At 42.3% G+C, this 17,166-nt stretch overlaps 1 protein-coding gene across 1 annotated transcript in view; it reads left to right on the top strand.

The window, feature by feature from the left end:
* Positions 1 to 17,166, top strand: part of Arfgef3 (ARFGEF family member 3) — a 146,413-nt gene that overhangs the window by 80,726 nt on the left and 48,521 nt on the right. Inside the window, exons 11-12 of the mRNA XM_021173858.2 lie at positions 4,724 to 4,836; positions 5,562 to 6,460. Coding sequence (XP_021029517.1) covers positions 4,724 to 4,836; positions 5,562 to 6,460 — 1,012 coding nt within the window. The remainder of the gene's footprint in view (positions 1 to 4,723; positions 4,837 to 5,561; positions 6,461 to 17,166) is intronic.

Genomic DNA, 17,166 nt, shown 5'->3' with positions numbered 1-17,166 from the left:
ATGGCCCCAGGTCAACTTCTGATGGTAGTAAGCCATAGAACCACAGCTGTATGTAGTAAGTCCCATGGCCACAGGTCAACTTCTGATGGTAGTAAGCCATAGAACCACAGCTGTATGTAACAAGTCAGACTTGTTTCCAGATGATGATGGCCCCTTTGTCATCTCATTTCTCCAGTCAAGACCAAAGAGCAAATAATCAAATTTTAATTGCTTCTTGGTAATATTTTTATGAGATCTGACCATAATGAAGACTAATATTTCTAGAAATTGAATAATCCATGTTTAATTGCTGGTCAAGAAAATATGGTGAGCATACAAAAACCATTCATTGTATCTCTTCTACTCTATGCCAGGTGTACCATTTTCATTATACCTTTACCAGGTTGTATATCAACTTTATTGTTACCAGTAAGCAATATGGCTTCTTTTCCTCTCCCTCATGTCAAGGGGTGGCATGGAAATCTCAGATCCTATCACTGCTTGGTTGGTGAGGTCTGGATAGCTTTGAAGAGAAGACTGGTCCGCTATCATCTAAGCAACAGGGCCTTGCACCAGCACCCTCTTCAGACAGACCTCTATTCTCTATGTCAGTGGATCCTCAGAGTACAGAGAGAAACAAAGGGTTGTCTCCCAGGCTCAGTTCTCTTAACTCGATCCCATCCTTCAGCAAGTGACACTTTGCCACATCACATTGATCCCTTCACAGTAGGATATGGAAAAAGTCGTTCCCTCCCATATATTTTCTATAGGTTACTCTTGTGTATTTTCCCTCTGGCATTTAACCAAGGTGTATCCCAAGGGCATTGAGCAGAGGCAATACTATGATTCGATGCCTTCCTCTGAGAAGTGTGTGCAGCCAGTGCTGCCCTGGGAAGCCAAGCTGGTGAATTCCAGCCAGGTTGGTCTAGAAAACAGTGCCTCTGCCTTATAGGGCAAAACTGTCAATTTGGAAGAGATGGTTCCCTAGACACCAGAAATGCTCAGGGGCTTTGCACACAAGGAAAACCACTGTCCCTAGGATGTTTGCTTGCCTTGCTGTTTATTATTTCCCTGTACATCCGTGTCATATGCAACATATGGCTATTTGTCAAAGACATGTAGCACACCAAAGACTCTGAGGTTTGGTTCCCGATACCACAAGAAGACAAAAAGATTTTATCTTTCTTTGAGTGTTTATTGGGGGGGGGGTCTTTCAGAAGATCTCTGTCCCCTTCCACTTTAGATTCAGAAGCATTTAACAAGTACATGACAAATTAAGGCATTCAAGTACATTATGAATTCGAGGGTAAGGTGGGCTTCCAAGAGAAGCTGAGGTTTTGGAGTCCTATCTTTAGGGTTAGTGGTACAGCTTAGTATAACAGAACATCTGAACATGCATGAGGCTCTCCCCAACACCAAAGAGAAACAAAATCCCCATCCCTCAGGGACGTATTCATCCCTCCCAAAAAGTGGAAGAAGGAAAAGAGATTCCCTCTACATGTAACTGTCTCCGAGTAATATTTCTGTTCATACTTAGGCTTATACCTCACTGTGAATATTAAGGGTCAAAACAATGGGATTTATGTTCTATACAGCTTTATTAATTAATTTTTAATTTAACTTCCAAATGATACTTTCTATAAATATGTGTAGCATATGGAAGCATAAATCAGTTGGAAATGAACAATTTCCACCAAGAATGTTAAATATGAAAACTTGTGGGAAGGCAGCCCTTGCAGAGCATAAGTTTGTTAAAGTAGAAAACCTAAAATAAACATTCCCATCTCTCCAACCTCTTTCTCTGTTGGAAAACAGAGGAGAATAGATTTGGAATAGCAGAAAGAAATAAGAATCTAAGCAAAAAGTAGTGTGAGACCTCTCCTTATAACCCATGAGACCTCTCCTTATAATCCGGGCTCATCAAATGGGGAGGTGATAGAAGGGCTGCCTCTGCCTCTGTAGAGAAGGCATGTTTGGGTTACAGCAACTACAGCAGCAGCAGCGACAACAATCACAACAACAACAACAACAGACTTTTAAACAACCTTCAAAACGTTGTCTTCAGAAATATCTCCTGGCTTGAAGAGCACGCAATTAGATTAGTGCTCTGGAAGATTCCAAGATTGTGAAGGACAGCTTCACATTTGTGCCTACTCAGTAACTGTTGCACATGGAACACTCAATAAAGAGGAAGAGAAGCTATGGTAGTTGATGGTGGCCTTGATGACATGTGAAGAGGACATGAATTTTCCTACCATGGAAAGGACAGATAGAGTAACTCACTTCCACTGCTCTGGCAGAGGTCAGTTCCCAGCACTTGCATCAAGCAGCTCACAGCTTGCCTATAACTCCAGCTCTAGTAGAATATGAATCTGATGCCAAGTTGTGGCCCCAATGGACACTTGCACTCACATGTGTGCATACCTGTGGGGGGACACACACACTTAAACAAAATAAAATCTTTAAAACATACAACTAATGTAGATTCTTGTAACATTCTCAAGTGCTAAAAAATCATCTTAGCCAGGTTTTTTTTTTAGATAAAAACCACAATTTCAGACAATATTTTATAATTTAACCCTTCCACATAGATAGAATACATATGATAGTTTCAAACAGATATCGGCACCTATGGACAGGCTACAGATTCCTTAAGCATGGAGAAAGATCTAGAAAAACACTTTTTTTGTTTGTTTGTTTCTGGATCTCAGCTTTTTCCTACAGTCGGTGACTTTGAGCCTATGTGAAAATGCCAAAGACGTACAAAGAGGAGCATCATGTAAAACTTGCCCTCCTGGGCGTTTCCTATGTATGTCTGCACCAACTCCATAGTCCTCAAATAACTTTCTATAGAAATATCCATGTGGCCTCACCTTGCCGAACCCATCCCTATTTAAAAAAAAAAAAAAAGAACATTTTATTACTAGTAATTGTATATTCTGCATTTATTTGGAAAAAGGGGGAGGAAGTGTGACTCCAAAGACATGTAACGAGTCTCAATATCATTCCCATCCCTGCACTACGTCAGAAGGAACTGAAGAACTAAAGGACTCTAAGAAAAGTCACTGGAAGAACATGTCAGCTGGGAAGCTGATAGCCCATAGCATAGAAGGCAGAGGCTGCCGCACTTACAGTCGTTTAGTGAAGCATCATCTCCAGTGCACTGTTACAACACGTAGTGACTCGGGCCAGAGAAGATATAAACTAAATATAGTCAAAATAGTATTGCTGTAATAGTGATTTATCCTAAGAGTAAAGGAAACTCTGTTCTCGGTGACAACATGGGTGAAATAAGTCAGGTACAGAAAGCAGTACCACTTGATCACATTTATGTGTGAATTCCAAACGTGCTGAACACATAGAAGCAGATAATAGAATTGCGGTCACTGGGGGATGCAGGGATGGATGTTGGAGAGATGCTAATTAAGTGACTTAATGTGAGGAAGTTATAGAGAGCCATTGTACAGCCCAGTGACTATACCAGTGCATCACCTTCTGTTTTGTACCTAAGTATTTTGTAGCTTCAATTAATTGTATTAAAATGTACATTTAATATCATTGGTCCGAAATCTGAAGTGCAGAGGTTTCTTCAGTGCTGCCGTAATTCCATAAGTAGATAATACCGAAATCTGAAGTGCAGAGGTTTCTTCAGTGCTGCCGTAATTCCATAAGTAGATAATACGGTGGTACAAAGCCCTCATGCACCAAAGTTTTAAAATATTGTGTAACATTGCCTTCAGGCTAACAATACAAGTTGTATGTGAAATAGAGTTGATGTTTAACTTGGGTTCTATATTAGTTCCTTCCTGATGCTGTATCAAAACACCAGGCAGCTTACAGAAGAGAAAGATTATTTGGCTTTGTGGTTTCAGAGGATAAGAGCCCATTGTGGCAGGGAATTGTGGCAGCAGACAGAAATCTTGGTGTCAGGAACAGCCGAGAGGTCACACCTCAAGCTGCAGGTAGGGAAGCGTAGGGGACCAGGGACAAAGCATCACTTTTATAACCACGGCACCTCACCCCAGTGACATACATCCACCAGGAAGGCCACACCTAAACCACCCAAACAGCACTACCATTTAGGACCAAGCATGTAAATGCTCAAGATTTCATTCAGAACACCACAGGTTTCACCCTGAAAATAGCTCGTTGCATAGGTACCAACAGGCCTATTGAAAAGTTAAGACCCAAATCAGAGATTCTCCTGGTTCTAAGTCTTTCTGAGAAAAGAGCCTCGGCCTGGTCATCATTTCTCCTGTTATGTCCTTCACTAAAGAATGGAGAAAGTGCCCAAGGAGCTAAAGGGATCTGCAACCCTATAGGTGGAACAACATGATGAACTAACCAGTACCCCGGAGCTCTTGACTCTAGCTGCATATGTATCAAAAGATGGCTTAGTCGGCCATCACTGGAAAGAGAGGCCCATTGGACACACAAACTTTATATGCCCCAGTACAGAGGAACGCCAGGGCCAAAAAAAAATATGGGAATGGGTGGGGAGGGAAATGGGGGAGAGTGGGGAGGGTATGGGGGACTTTTGGGATAGCATTGGAAATGTAATTGAGGAAAATACGTAATAAAATATATTTTAAAAAAATGAAGGAAAAAAAAAGAAAAGCACATTGTTTATTTGATATTGTGATTCTAACATTTGGTGTACTTTTTGGTTTGGTTTGGCTTGTTTTGTTTTTGTGATACTCACTTTTCTGTTATTTTTTCCTCCTTTTTTTTTTTTTTCCTAAAGATACTTGGGAGTCCACAGCGTCTGTATGACTTGGCAGGACCAAGCTCTATTGAGTCTGAACCAAGGAAAAGATCTATTTCCAAAAGAAAGTCTCACTTGGATCTTCTCAAACTGTATGTTCCATTTTCCTTCTGGATATGTGTTGGTAGTCCAACACTGCTTCTCTGAACACTTTTCATCTTAACCGCAAATTCACAAACTATTGATGAATCTACATTTTAATTATTTACCCACAAGCCACATAAAACATATCAATTTATTCTACTTATAACTTACCAGATTTCCATACTGGCTTAAAACTGAATCTACACACTGAAACATCTAAAAACTATCCATTGAATTATGAAAGAGAAGAATCTTTTGATTTTCAGTATGAGCTGTAGGATTCTATTGCAAGTAGCTTCCATAGAAAACTTAGTATTATTTGTACAAGTAGTGTTGGCATACATCTGGTAAGAATCTGTTTACACAGAAATGTCTTTATGACGCTTAGCCACAGCAACTGTTTCTATTTGAAGGTCTGAACATAATACAAAAATAAAATTCTCAGTGTCTGTTCTTGAATAGAACAACATATTTCCTTCTAGAATATTTACCTGTTCCCAGAAAAACTAGCCAACCAAGAGGGCATGTGGTTTTAGGTGGAGAACTTTATCTGGAATTTTTCCCAGCCTGAACATGTTTGAGTCATTTATTGTCTTAATGTTATGCAAGTTATACAAATTAGACTATCTCTTTTGAATACTGTGCAGTTGGCCAAGCTAATAACTCTTGTATATTTGGGGGCATTTCTTGATTTCACGCCTGGCTGCTATTTTCTGTCTTGAACACTGTTTAGCATCATGGATGGCATGACAGAAGCATGCATCAAAGGTGGCATTGAAGCCTGCTATGCTGCTGTGTCCTGTGTCTGCACCTTGCTTGGGGCTCTGGATGAACTCAGCCAAGGGAAAGGCTTGAATGACACTCAAGTACAGCAGCTGCTTCTGCGCCTTGAAGAGCTGAGGGATGGGGCCGAGTCGAGCCGGGACTCCATGGAAATTAATGAGGCTGACTTCCGCTGGCAGCGGAGAGTGCTGTCTTCGGAGCACACTCCATGGGAGTCAGGCAATGAGAGGAGCCCTGACATCAGCATCAGTGTCACCACAGACACAGGCCAGACTACCTTGGAAGGAGAATTGGGTCAGACGACACCAGAGGACCACAAGAATGGGCTCAAGTCACCAGCCATCCAGGAAGGCAAGGGGACCATGGGCAAAGTGTCAGAACCTGAGGCTATAGACCAGCCAGATGTGGTTCAGAGAAGCCACACAGTCCCTTACCCCGATATCACTAACTTCCTGTCAGTGGACTGCAGGACAAGGTCCTACGGATCTAGGTATAGTGAGAGCAACTTCAGTGTAGATGACCAAGACCTGTCGAGGACTGAATTTGATTCCTGTGATCAGTATTCTATGGCAGCAGAAAAGGACTCAGGGAGGTCTGATGTGTCAGACATTGGGTCAGACAACTGTTCACTGGCTGATGAAGAACAAACCCCTCGGGACTACATGGGCCATCGGTCCCTTCGAACCGCTGCTTTGTCTCTCAAACTGCTAAAGAACCAGGAGGCAGACCAGCACAGCGCCCGACTGTTTGTACAGTCCCTTGAGGGCCTCCTTCCCCGGCTGCTGGCCCTGTCCAGTGTGGAAGAGGTAGACTCCGCCCTTCAGAACTTTGCCTCTACTTTCTGCTCAGGTTTGTAGACTGTCTCTTGCCACAATAACATTTAGAGCTTTGTGCCTTCGTGTAACATCTTTCTGCCCGTGGTTTGAACTCCACATGGTTCACAGCCTTCCTAATGCTGTGACTCTTTAATACATTTCCTCGTGTTCCTAATACAGTTCCTCCAACCATAAAATTATTTTCATTGCTACTTCATAACTATAATTTTGTTAGTGTTATGAATCATAATGTACATATCTGATATGTAGTGTGAGGGTCCGAAAATCGCAGAAGGAAGACTCCAGACTCAGTTTGCAAAAACAAAGAGTTTATTCGACAGAAACAACTGACATGTAGGGGTCAAGCATTTTTGAATGGCGACCCCAGACAAAGGCACACAGGCCTTCTTATAGGGAGCTAGGGGGACTCTCCAGAGAGATTAAGTAATCTAAAATTTCATTGGTGGGTACTAGGGGGTCACAGGTGGTCAGTGGTCTGCATTCCTAGGTCATCAATGTTTTGTCATAGGATGAGATAGGGCTGCCCAGGGCAGAGGGTCCATCCTGAGATAAGATATTTCCCCATTTTTGTGATCCCCAGGCTGTTCCTTGGGAGGGGGCTTAATGATCTTGTTCTAGATTTTATGGAGCTGGTATTTTTTTTAAGATTTATTTATTTATTATATGTAAGTACACTGTAGCTGTCTTCAGACACCCCAGAAGAGGGCATCAGATCTCATTATGAATGGTTGTGAGCCACCATGTGGTTGCTGGGATTTGAACTCAGAACCTTCAGAAGAACAGTCAGTGCCCTTAACTGCTGAGCCATCTCTCCAGCCCCAGAGCTGGTATCTTCTGGCCTAGTTTCTAGACTTGTGGTCTGTTCCTAGAGCTGGTGGTGCCTTATGGCCTTTTTTTGAAATCAGTCCTGGACCTTCAATGATGATAAATTGGCTACTTAAATATAGACAAATGGGGTTTATGTTGTCCTTTCAGCAGGCTATTTGATATGTAGCCCCTTTGAAAAGGTCATACAACCCCTAAGGGGGTGCAACAAAAGGTTGAGAACCACTGGCTTAAGGCATGTTAGTCAACCCTAGCTTTTCTTCTGTTGAAGAGAATAAAGGTCTAGAAGACTTGCAGGTATAGGTTTATGATGCAGAGACAAGCTCCACAGCCTGAACTACTCTAACTAGCTGTCCTTGGTGCCAAGGAAGATAGTCCATCAGGTATTCGTGGTCTAGAACAGCTGCTTTTCAGAGCCCAACACCACTGGTTATGGTAATGATTCAGTCTCTGGAAAATGGTAACGTCATGAGTCATACAGTCTGATAGGTTATTTCTCCGATGGCAAAATGAGCCAATTCAAGCTAGATTAGATTATATATAGACAGCTTCATTGGGAAGCTGCTCTCAGTTTGAGTTTACTGGCCCCAAGGACTGAGACCAGGGAAGTCACCTTGGCAAGAGAGAAGTGGAGGGAGGGGGAAGAGAAAAAGAGAAAGAGTATATGTGCAGAGAAAGAAGAAGAGAGAGGAGAGAGAGGGAGAGACCAAAATGTCTGGATTATATAGGGAAAAGCCTCTGGGGGAAGGGCAGACCATCTCCTGGGCTGGAAAGGTCAGGGTTGGGGCAGGGTATGCCAGGTAGGAACTGAGGGACGCTGGAAGAACCTGGAGGCCAGGTCTGCTTTGATGTGTAAAATATGCACCTCATTCCCTTGTGTGTGGGGGGGAGGGGGTGTCTAGAAACCAAACATAGTCTTCTTTTTTAAATTACAATTATGCAACGCGTCAGGGAGATGTCTCAGACAGTGAAGACAACCTGAATCATGAGTCAGATATCTGACTCAGTGATGCTTTTATTATCATATGTGTTAATTGCAGCGTTTTCATACAAGTATCTAATGTATTTTTATTGTGTTGGCCCCCTTTACCCTCTGTTTCCCTCCCGCTGATCTCCTTCACCCATGATCCTCTCCTCTTTCTTTTGTCCCTAATTGTAGAAGTGGGCCTAGGGGTGGGAGTGGGGGTGGGGAGGCTGGTGAGTGTGAGCCAGTGAATTTCCTTAGGATTGCATATGACAGAATGGGAGATGCTTTTGTTTATGGGATTATGAGCATTACCAGTAACTAGACCTCTGAAGTAGATGACTTTCTTCCCTGCCACCAACCATAATATAAATCCCCAAGGAGCAGTGAGAGCCTCCCTCTCCATGACAGAATTTTGCTGGGTTCAATCTTCTTCAAATTTTGTATAGACAATCACCTCATCTGAGCTCAAGACTGCAGTAAGTATGTTGTCTTGAGTTTTTATTGTTTGGATAATTGTGACAAAAACCAACTTGTGGAGAGGTTTATTGCACCTTGTAGCTCACAGCCCTTCATGAAGGGAAGTCAGGGCAGGAGCCCGAAGCAGAAACTCTGGAAGACTGCTACTTGCCTGGCTTGCCCCCATGGTTTTCCCAGCCTGCTTTCTTATGTAACCCAGGGCCATGTGCCAAGGAGTGGCACCACCCACAGTGGATGTGATTCCTACATTGATCAAGGAAATGCGCTATAGACTTCCCTACAGACATCTGATGGAAGCTTTTACTCAATTGAGATTACTCTTTCAAGTTAATTCTAGGTTTGTGTAAGGTTGACAAAACCCAGCTAGTACATGTGTCAAGCCAGAAAGTCAGAGTTTCACACCACCTTCCCTTCTTTTGTCTCTTATGTTCTTTCTCTCCCTTGTTCCCTGGTGTCCCCTGAGTCTTGGAGAGATTGGTATTGATTTTCTGCTTATAGCTGAGCATTCACTGTTCACTTATTCTCAGCAGCTAGGGGGTTTGCACTTACTGCTTGCCACTGTAAAATGAAGCTTCTCTCACCATAGCTGAGAGCAGTACTGTCCTGGCTAGTTTTACGTCAACTTAACACAAACTAGTGCAGAGCAGTGGTTCTCAACCTGTCGATCACTGCCCCTTTGGTATATTGGCAAGTTTAGCTATACCGCTTGGCTCCTGGCAGGTCATACTCCCAGACCTCCCCAACCCCCACCCTAACCCCCAGCTCCGCATAGGAGCTCTTTGGATTCCTGAATGAAAGATACATACTCATTAATTAATTTTTGACATGCTGTGACTAGCTCAAAGGCTGAGCACTCCTAGACCACTTCCTGTTAGCAAATACTCCCTCTGGTACTCCTGAGACTCCTGAACCTTCTCCTAATAGGGGAAGTGGCCAGTGGCCACCTACCCAAATTCTTACATGGCTGGCTGGCTTTCTCTCCTGCAGCTCTTACATCCCATCCTTCTCCCCAAGGTCATGACGATCCTCTCTTTCCTTCCTTTCTCCCACTTCCTAGCCTGCACAAATCTAAAGGTCCCGCCTCAGTCTACCTGCCCAGCCATTGGCTAGTGGCTCTTTATTGATCGATCAAAAACCAATTAGGGACAAGGACCTTTGGTGTTTGGACATGCAGATTCCTGATTTGGGGGTGGGGGGGGGTCAAATTAATTCAAAGCATTGGAACCAATCCCCAACACTTTGGTGGTTGAATGACCCTTCACAGGGGTCACATATTATATATCCCACATACCAAATATTTACATTACTATTCATAACAGTAGAAAATACAGTAGTGAAGTAGCAACAAAAAATAACTTTATGGTCGGTGGTCACCACATGAAGAAGAAAGGGCTGAGAACCACCAAACTGGAGTAATCTGAGAAGAGGGAACCTCAATTGGGTGGGAAAAAAAAAAAAGCCTGTATAAAATCAGTCAGGAAGCAGATTGGGCAAGCTCTGAGAAGCAAACCAGTAAGTAGCATCCCTCCATGTCATCTGCAGCAGCTCCTGCTTCCAGGATATTGCCTGGTTTGAGTTTCTGCCTTGGCTTTCCTCAGTGGACTCAGGATATGAAATCCAAATATAGCCTTTCCTCCTGGGTTTGCATTTGGTCATGGTGTTTCAGAGCAGTATTAGAAAAGTAATTAAGACAAGTGCTAATCTGTGGGCCTGGACACAGTTATGTAGAAGATAAACTGACGATGCATTTTTCCCATTTAGTGAAACAACCACGATAGCATTCCTTCTAGGGCCTTTGACTTCCTCAGCCACAAATATTGGTTAGGTTAATAGTTTCAGACATTAACTCTCCCTATGGAATAGGCCTCAAATTCACTTAGGAAGCAGTTGGTTACCATGGGATACTTGCCTCTATTGTGCTATCGGTACATCTTAACTCAGTCGGTCAGTAGTATGGCTTGCAGAGTCCAATCTAAGAATGATGGTACTGTCAGTTCTCCCGAAGCATCCTGAATAGCACCACCTAGGAAAGCTATTCACTGCCATGGTGCTCCCCAGAGGGGAAGAAGCGTCTAGCCAGGCTCCAGCTTGATTTTTCTGTGTCCTGAGACCAGTTTGTGTAGTGACTTCAGCAATAAGATCTTACCCTCTAGTTCTGATGAGCAATTAACTCAATTAATACAATTGTTTGTATTGTTTGAGGATCTTTAAGACTTTTTGACCGATTATTCATAGCAAGACAGTCCACCCTCTGCACTGGAATTTTCATTTAATAACCTATGGCTTCTGGGAGTTTCTTTTCCCACCACACAAAGGTACCTCTGTTCAAACATATGTTTGTTATTGATTTTAATTTTTAATTATCTTACCAAGTATCATATTTCCTCGTGGCTTTTTCATACATTGTTATTTTGAGCTGATATTTTTCTTCCAGATCTTTAATTATTTATTCATATATTAAAATGTTTAAACCTTCTTTCTCCCTTGCTCTGTCATCTAGCCTCTGCTCTCTTAATTGAATCAGTCACTTAACATTTCCTGCCTGGGGACTCCTATGACCAGACTGCTGGTTATGTCACTGGCATGAGCTTCTCTAGCTGAGTGAATAAATAGTCTTTTTGTTTTTCAAACCAAATTGCTTATGGTGCTTTGTAAGGGAACTTGGAAGTACTCAAACAAATGGATTTTCTAAGCCTGTGCTCGACCTGATCCATAACTGCTACCTAAGTACCTTTTAAATATTGCACAGAGCAAGGAGTCATCTGGGTTAAGTGGATCCTCAGGACCAAAAGCATCTCCATCCCTGCCCAGAAACTGGTAAGAGGTCACAGGCACCTATCTACTTGAGAATGGCCTCCCATAGATGAGTGGTTTCGAGTAGGCTTGAGACTGAATGTAAAGCTGACTGCTGGTGATAGGATATTTATAATTTTATCAAACTTTATGAGATAAAGGAGTAAAATCTAAATCTCAGATGTTTAAAAAAAAATGGCTGTTTCTTTAGGTTCTAACAGTTCTGACTCTAGACTCCTAGCCCGCCTAGCTAGCAAGACAATTAGTCTCTGCCTTCCTAGTGGTCCCCATTGCAGGATCAAACCCAAAGTTGGAACTTATACAAGATCTGAAATGGAGGGACTCTGGATGACTTCTAACTCCAGTGAGCCCTAGTGACCCAGTTCATTGGCTACTGGGGCGCCATAAATCTTGCTGTGTACTTTCGAGCTTGGAGTCAGAAGATTCTGGCACAGCTGGGACTCCCTGCGCACCTCCATCTGTGTTCTTTATAACGCCTCAGGTCTTTGCAGACACAGGAAGCCCTACACTGCAGCCCATACTAACTAAGCACCTTCGTGTCTCTGCCTTGCTATCTCCTCTCACTGCCCCTCAGGGAGTGAGTCTCAGTCTTTGGAGGAGGTCCTAGCCTTGCAAATCCAAAGCATGAAGACAAGGACACTTTTACTAGCTTCAGCAGCTAGCTTTGGTTTCAGCCACCCCAAAAATGGCCATCTAAGTTTACCTCAATGTCTTTGTGGAACTCAAAGTAAAAACTTAGTTCTACACTAAGTAATTATGTTTGTCCGTCTTAGTCTTTTAGGCTTATGTGTTTGCAGGTATTGTAAGACTCAATGACTACTGAAGGAGAAGGATTCGTTTTTCTCTCTCCTAGTAAGTCTGAGGTTGGCCATGCAGAGATCCTCAGTGGCCCAGGGCCTGGCACACTCTGTTCTTCTGCTCTGCTCTGCTTCACAGTGACTGACATACTAAGGTTTTCTTCAACTAAGGTGGCCTCACTGTCCAAGCTGCTTATGCAGCCTTCATGTCCAACCAGGAAGAGAGACAGCAGAATAAGGTCACAAAGGTCCCTCCTTGGAGATCAATTTGGCTGCTTTAAAGTGTGTTCTATATGCCCCATGTGTAGATGACCCTAATGCTGAAGACATTATACACACTGGTCTCAGGACAAAATGTGCTCTGTGTTGATGAGTGGCCTCATACCCACACATAAAGTAGAGGGCAACAGAGGAACAGTGCCAACATTGAGTGCCCCCCCCCCATGTGTGTACTCACCAGGCACAATTATTTGCAAATATCTGTGCTGTGCATATTTTTGTTTTAGGAATGTATTACACAAACACGCATGGCAAACTGCTAAAGGATATCTCATCATGTAAGTTCTTTTACAACTGAAACAGCATACTTGGTTATCAGTTGAGTATCAATTATATGAGTCGCAATGCAAGCATGCAGTGCTCAGTGCAGTCATTAAAAAGAAGGAGAGATGTCCAGAAATGTCACTGTGCAGTACAAAATATATGGTCCTGTCTTCTTAGCAACTAGCTTACCGTGCACATAGGAGAGAGTGTTGCTGGGAAGGGTGTCATTCAGGGTTAGAAGAAGATTTATCGTTCTAGGTTTGTTGTGCTCTATAATGCAGTTAAATGTTTTATGTCAGGTATTTAATTTTGATTTTTTAAGAGAAATGTCACATTATCTTAACATAGGAAAGACTTTTTAGAGTTCTTTTGTGATTTTGTATCCAATCATTTTCTTGTAACCAGTCTAACAGGTGATCCATCCTCTTGTTCCTGGAAATTAATGAACATCTTTATTCAAGCTGGCAAGATGGACCATAGTTATCAGAGCCTGAAAAATATAAGCACTGTGGCTAGAATATGCAAACAGTCATAACTTCCCTTGGTTTATTGCTGCTAAATGGATAATATATCAACAAGGCCAGTCAGGAAAACATGCATAGAACCTACCATGGAGTGCCTATCAGAGAGATTGTGTGCAATAAAATCAGCTCACATTAGCAGCAAAGCATAGGGCACAAAGCCAGTTTCTATCTGTGTAACGTTAGGCAAACTGATCAATGTCTCAAGGAACTTCTCCTTGGTTAAAAAAAAAACAAAAAAAAAAAAGTTTGGGCAGAATCAAACAATAATGTATAGGAAGAAAATGGTTGTACATGATAGACAGTATTTTATGGAGTACAGTGTGTGTTTTATTGTTGTTGGTTTTGACTGATATCAGCAGAGAATATATCTGGTATATCAGGAAAATGGTTCCTTTATTAAGTATACAGAATAGTCTTCATTTTGTCTTATACTCAAGTTTGTTGGTTATTTGTAATTGTAAAAATTAACCTGCACATAGATAGCAGGTCACTGCTGGCAAACACTGTTAACAAGTCCAGCAAATTATTTCAGACATAAGCAGACCTCCCAGCAGTGTCTTTGAGCTTTGTTGCACCTCTAGCAATGGCATGACTTTCCATGCCAGCAGATCCAACCACAGCCTCTTTCCCTTTCAGCATCGAGTGTGTGTGTTTGTGTGCAACAGTAGTAATCAAACAGGAAGTTATTGACGAGTTGGAGAGGACATGGCAGGAATAAAATAATAGGTCTTGTGTGCATGGTCACAACGTGCTCTCAGTATGGTCTGGACGGGCTGCAGTGTTCTGACAGTGCTCTGCAACCAGGCTGTTCCTCACTGAGTGTGACCTAAGGAGGATATACCTAGATGACATTCATACTTACATAAGCTAGTGATACTCCAGTTCTTTCCAACCTTGAAAGCTTTTGGGTCTCTATCTTTTTACTAGCACATTAAACTTCACAGTTAGGGATAAATGTTGCAGTTGCAGATTTGCATTTCCAGTTATTATAAAAAAAAATTTATATATCAGATGAGGGGCATCTCTGAGGAAGGAATTCTTTGAGACATGGTTTGAAGATTACATGAGCCTATGCTATCTTCACACGTGTTTTTAGGATGAACTGTTTCCCCCACATCCAGAAACCTAGTCTCCCAGTGTTTGCAGAAGCCGGTGTGATTAACATTGTATAAGTTTCAGATGATGGGATGTCACCCAAGGGCTCTCTGAGAGCTCAGACACAGCAAGAGCACTCGGCAGACTGAACTGTGATTGGAGCATGCGTGTTATACTCCTGTGTGTGCTGGCTTTCTCGGCTAACCTGCGAACATTCAAAGGACTATTCAAATGAAAATTCTACTCAGTATGAAATATCATCTTATATAGTATTTTAGGGAAAAATACTTGGGAATAAGACAGTAACAATTATGGGGTTATTTTCCCCTCATTAAAAAATGGCTTATTGCCACAAATTTATTTACCATAGTTTACTCTTCAACATGTACACTTGAAGTGTATATGGTCTGTGGATGTTCATATATATGTGGATGCATATATGTGTGTTTGTGTTCATGTATATGTGTACAGAGCCCTGAGGCTGATATGGAATGTCTTTTTTGATCACCTTATACCTTATATACTGAAGCAGGGCCTCTCACTGAACCCAGAGCTTGCTGGTTTGGCCAGCTTGCTCCGGAAATCCCTGTCTCTGCCTCTCTCATGCTGAGATGATTCATAGAATTTCATGTTCACCTGGCTTTTTAAGTGAGTTCTGGGACTCCGAGCTCTCATCCTCAAATTATTGCAGCAGGTTCTCTCCAGCCCTTGCATGATTTTTTGATATATTATGTCATTATTTCTTTTAATTTTGCTAAGAATAAACATATACCACTAAAACTGATATTTTAATCATCTTCCATGTACAGTTGAGCACAAATTATATTTATTGTATTGTGCAACCCTCAGGACCATTTCTAGAGCTCTTCTCCAATGGTAAACGTATCCATCTAGGCAGTGCACATCAGCACATTCTACATATTTATCATTTTCATCTCACTTATTCTATGTAGCAGAATGTTCTCAAGGTTCGTCTGCATTACAGTGCTGACTAATATGTCATTTTATGTGTCCCCCACAGTTGATTACCCACTTGTTCCTTGCTAAACATGTGGTTGTTTTCACCTTTGGGCTACTGTGAATAATCCTGCAATTAGCACTGCTGGTCAAGCACATGTTCAAACCCTGCTCTCGGTTCTTAACGGCATATGGTGCAGAGTAAAACGGCTAACTCTGACAGTCATTTTGTGTTTAGATTTTTTTGTCTTTGTTTTTTGTTTTGAGGTTGTTAATTTGAGATGGAATCTCACTGTGCAATCCTGGCTGGCCTGGAACTTGCTTTATAGAACATGTGGGCCTTGAACTCACAAAGATCCTCCTGCCTTTTGAGTGCTGGGATTAAATTCGAGCACCACCAGGCCTGGCTTTACTTTCACTTTTATTATTTAAACAAGATCTTTACATAGCCCCTGTTTGCCTCCATTCACTATGAAACCCTAGCTGAGTTAGACTCCTGTCCCAGCCACCAGGAGTGCTGAGATGCAGGCGTGTGACAACATAGCTGGCTCCAAGTGCTGCCTTAGGTGCCTTACATAAATGACTGCAGTTGGTTCTGATAATAACCAGGTGAATTTTTATCCCTGCATCAAACAACTTTTAAGAACTTGCTCTGTGACAGACACTATTTTAGGCTCTAAGGGTCTATAATAAACAAAACAGTAGCCACACCCTCTCTCAGATCTTGCATTAGAATGCTAAGGGCAGACCATAAACAAATGTGCAGGTTGATAGAGTGACTGATGCCTGTAATCTCAGTGCCTGGGAGGCTGAGGCAGGAAGAATAAGTATGACACCATCTTGAGCAACATAATGGGGCCTGTCTCAAAAAGCCAAGAGGTAAAGGTGTTGCTTAGAAAGTAGAGCATCAACCTGATGTGTGTGAAACCTGACTTCAATCCCTAGCATAAACACACACACACACTTGCATGTCTGCACACATATGCATGCCTACACCTATGGCATCAAAGCAATTAAGTACAGGGAGAGAAACCAGTTCATGTAGCTTGGAAGGAAGCTATGGAATTGAAAGGGAAGGTCTCTGAGAAGCTGACTTGAGCGTAAATCATCAGAGGTCTAGGAGACCAAGGCAGACATAGAAGTGGGAAGAAATAGCATGCAAGTTGAGAACAAGAGGCGAGAGGGGATGAGATTCAATGGTTTTATGTTGTTGTGGAAAGCATCTGGAAAATTTTGACCCATAAGAAGTTTATAGAGGGCTCGAAGGGCTTTACCCAAGTCACTGCTGCTAATTAACAGCTCGAGATCTAGTTGTAGAAAATCAACTCTAGGGCTGGCAAGATGGCTCAGTGGGTAAGAGTACTGAGTGCTCTTCAGAAGGTCCTGAGTTCAAATCCCAACAGCCACATAGTGACTCACAGTCACCCGTAATGACATCTGATGCTCTCTTCTGGTGCATCTGAAGACAGCTACAGTGTACTTATTTATAATAATAAATAAATCTTTGGGCTGGAGCAGGCAGGGACTGAGGGAGCAGTTGACTGGAGCAAGCAGAGGTCCTAAAATTCAATTCCTAACAACCATATGAAGGCTCACAGCCATCTGTACAGCTACAGTGTACTCAAATACATGAAAGAAAGAAAGAAAGAAAGAAAGAAAGAAAGAAAGAAAGAAAGAAAGAAAGAAAGAAAGGAAGGAAGGAAGGAAGGAAGGAAGGAAG

Source organism: Mus caroli, chromosome 10, assembly GCF_900094665.2.
Source record: "Mus caroli chromosome 10, CAROLI_EIJ_v1.1, whole genome shotgun sequence".
Taxonomy (NCBI): domain Eukaryota; kingdom Metazoa; phylum Chordata; class Mammalia; order Rodentia; family Muridae; genus Mus; species Mus caroli.
Note: the sequence above shows the minus strand (reverse complement) of the source record. Positions and strands in the feature narration are given on the sequence as shown.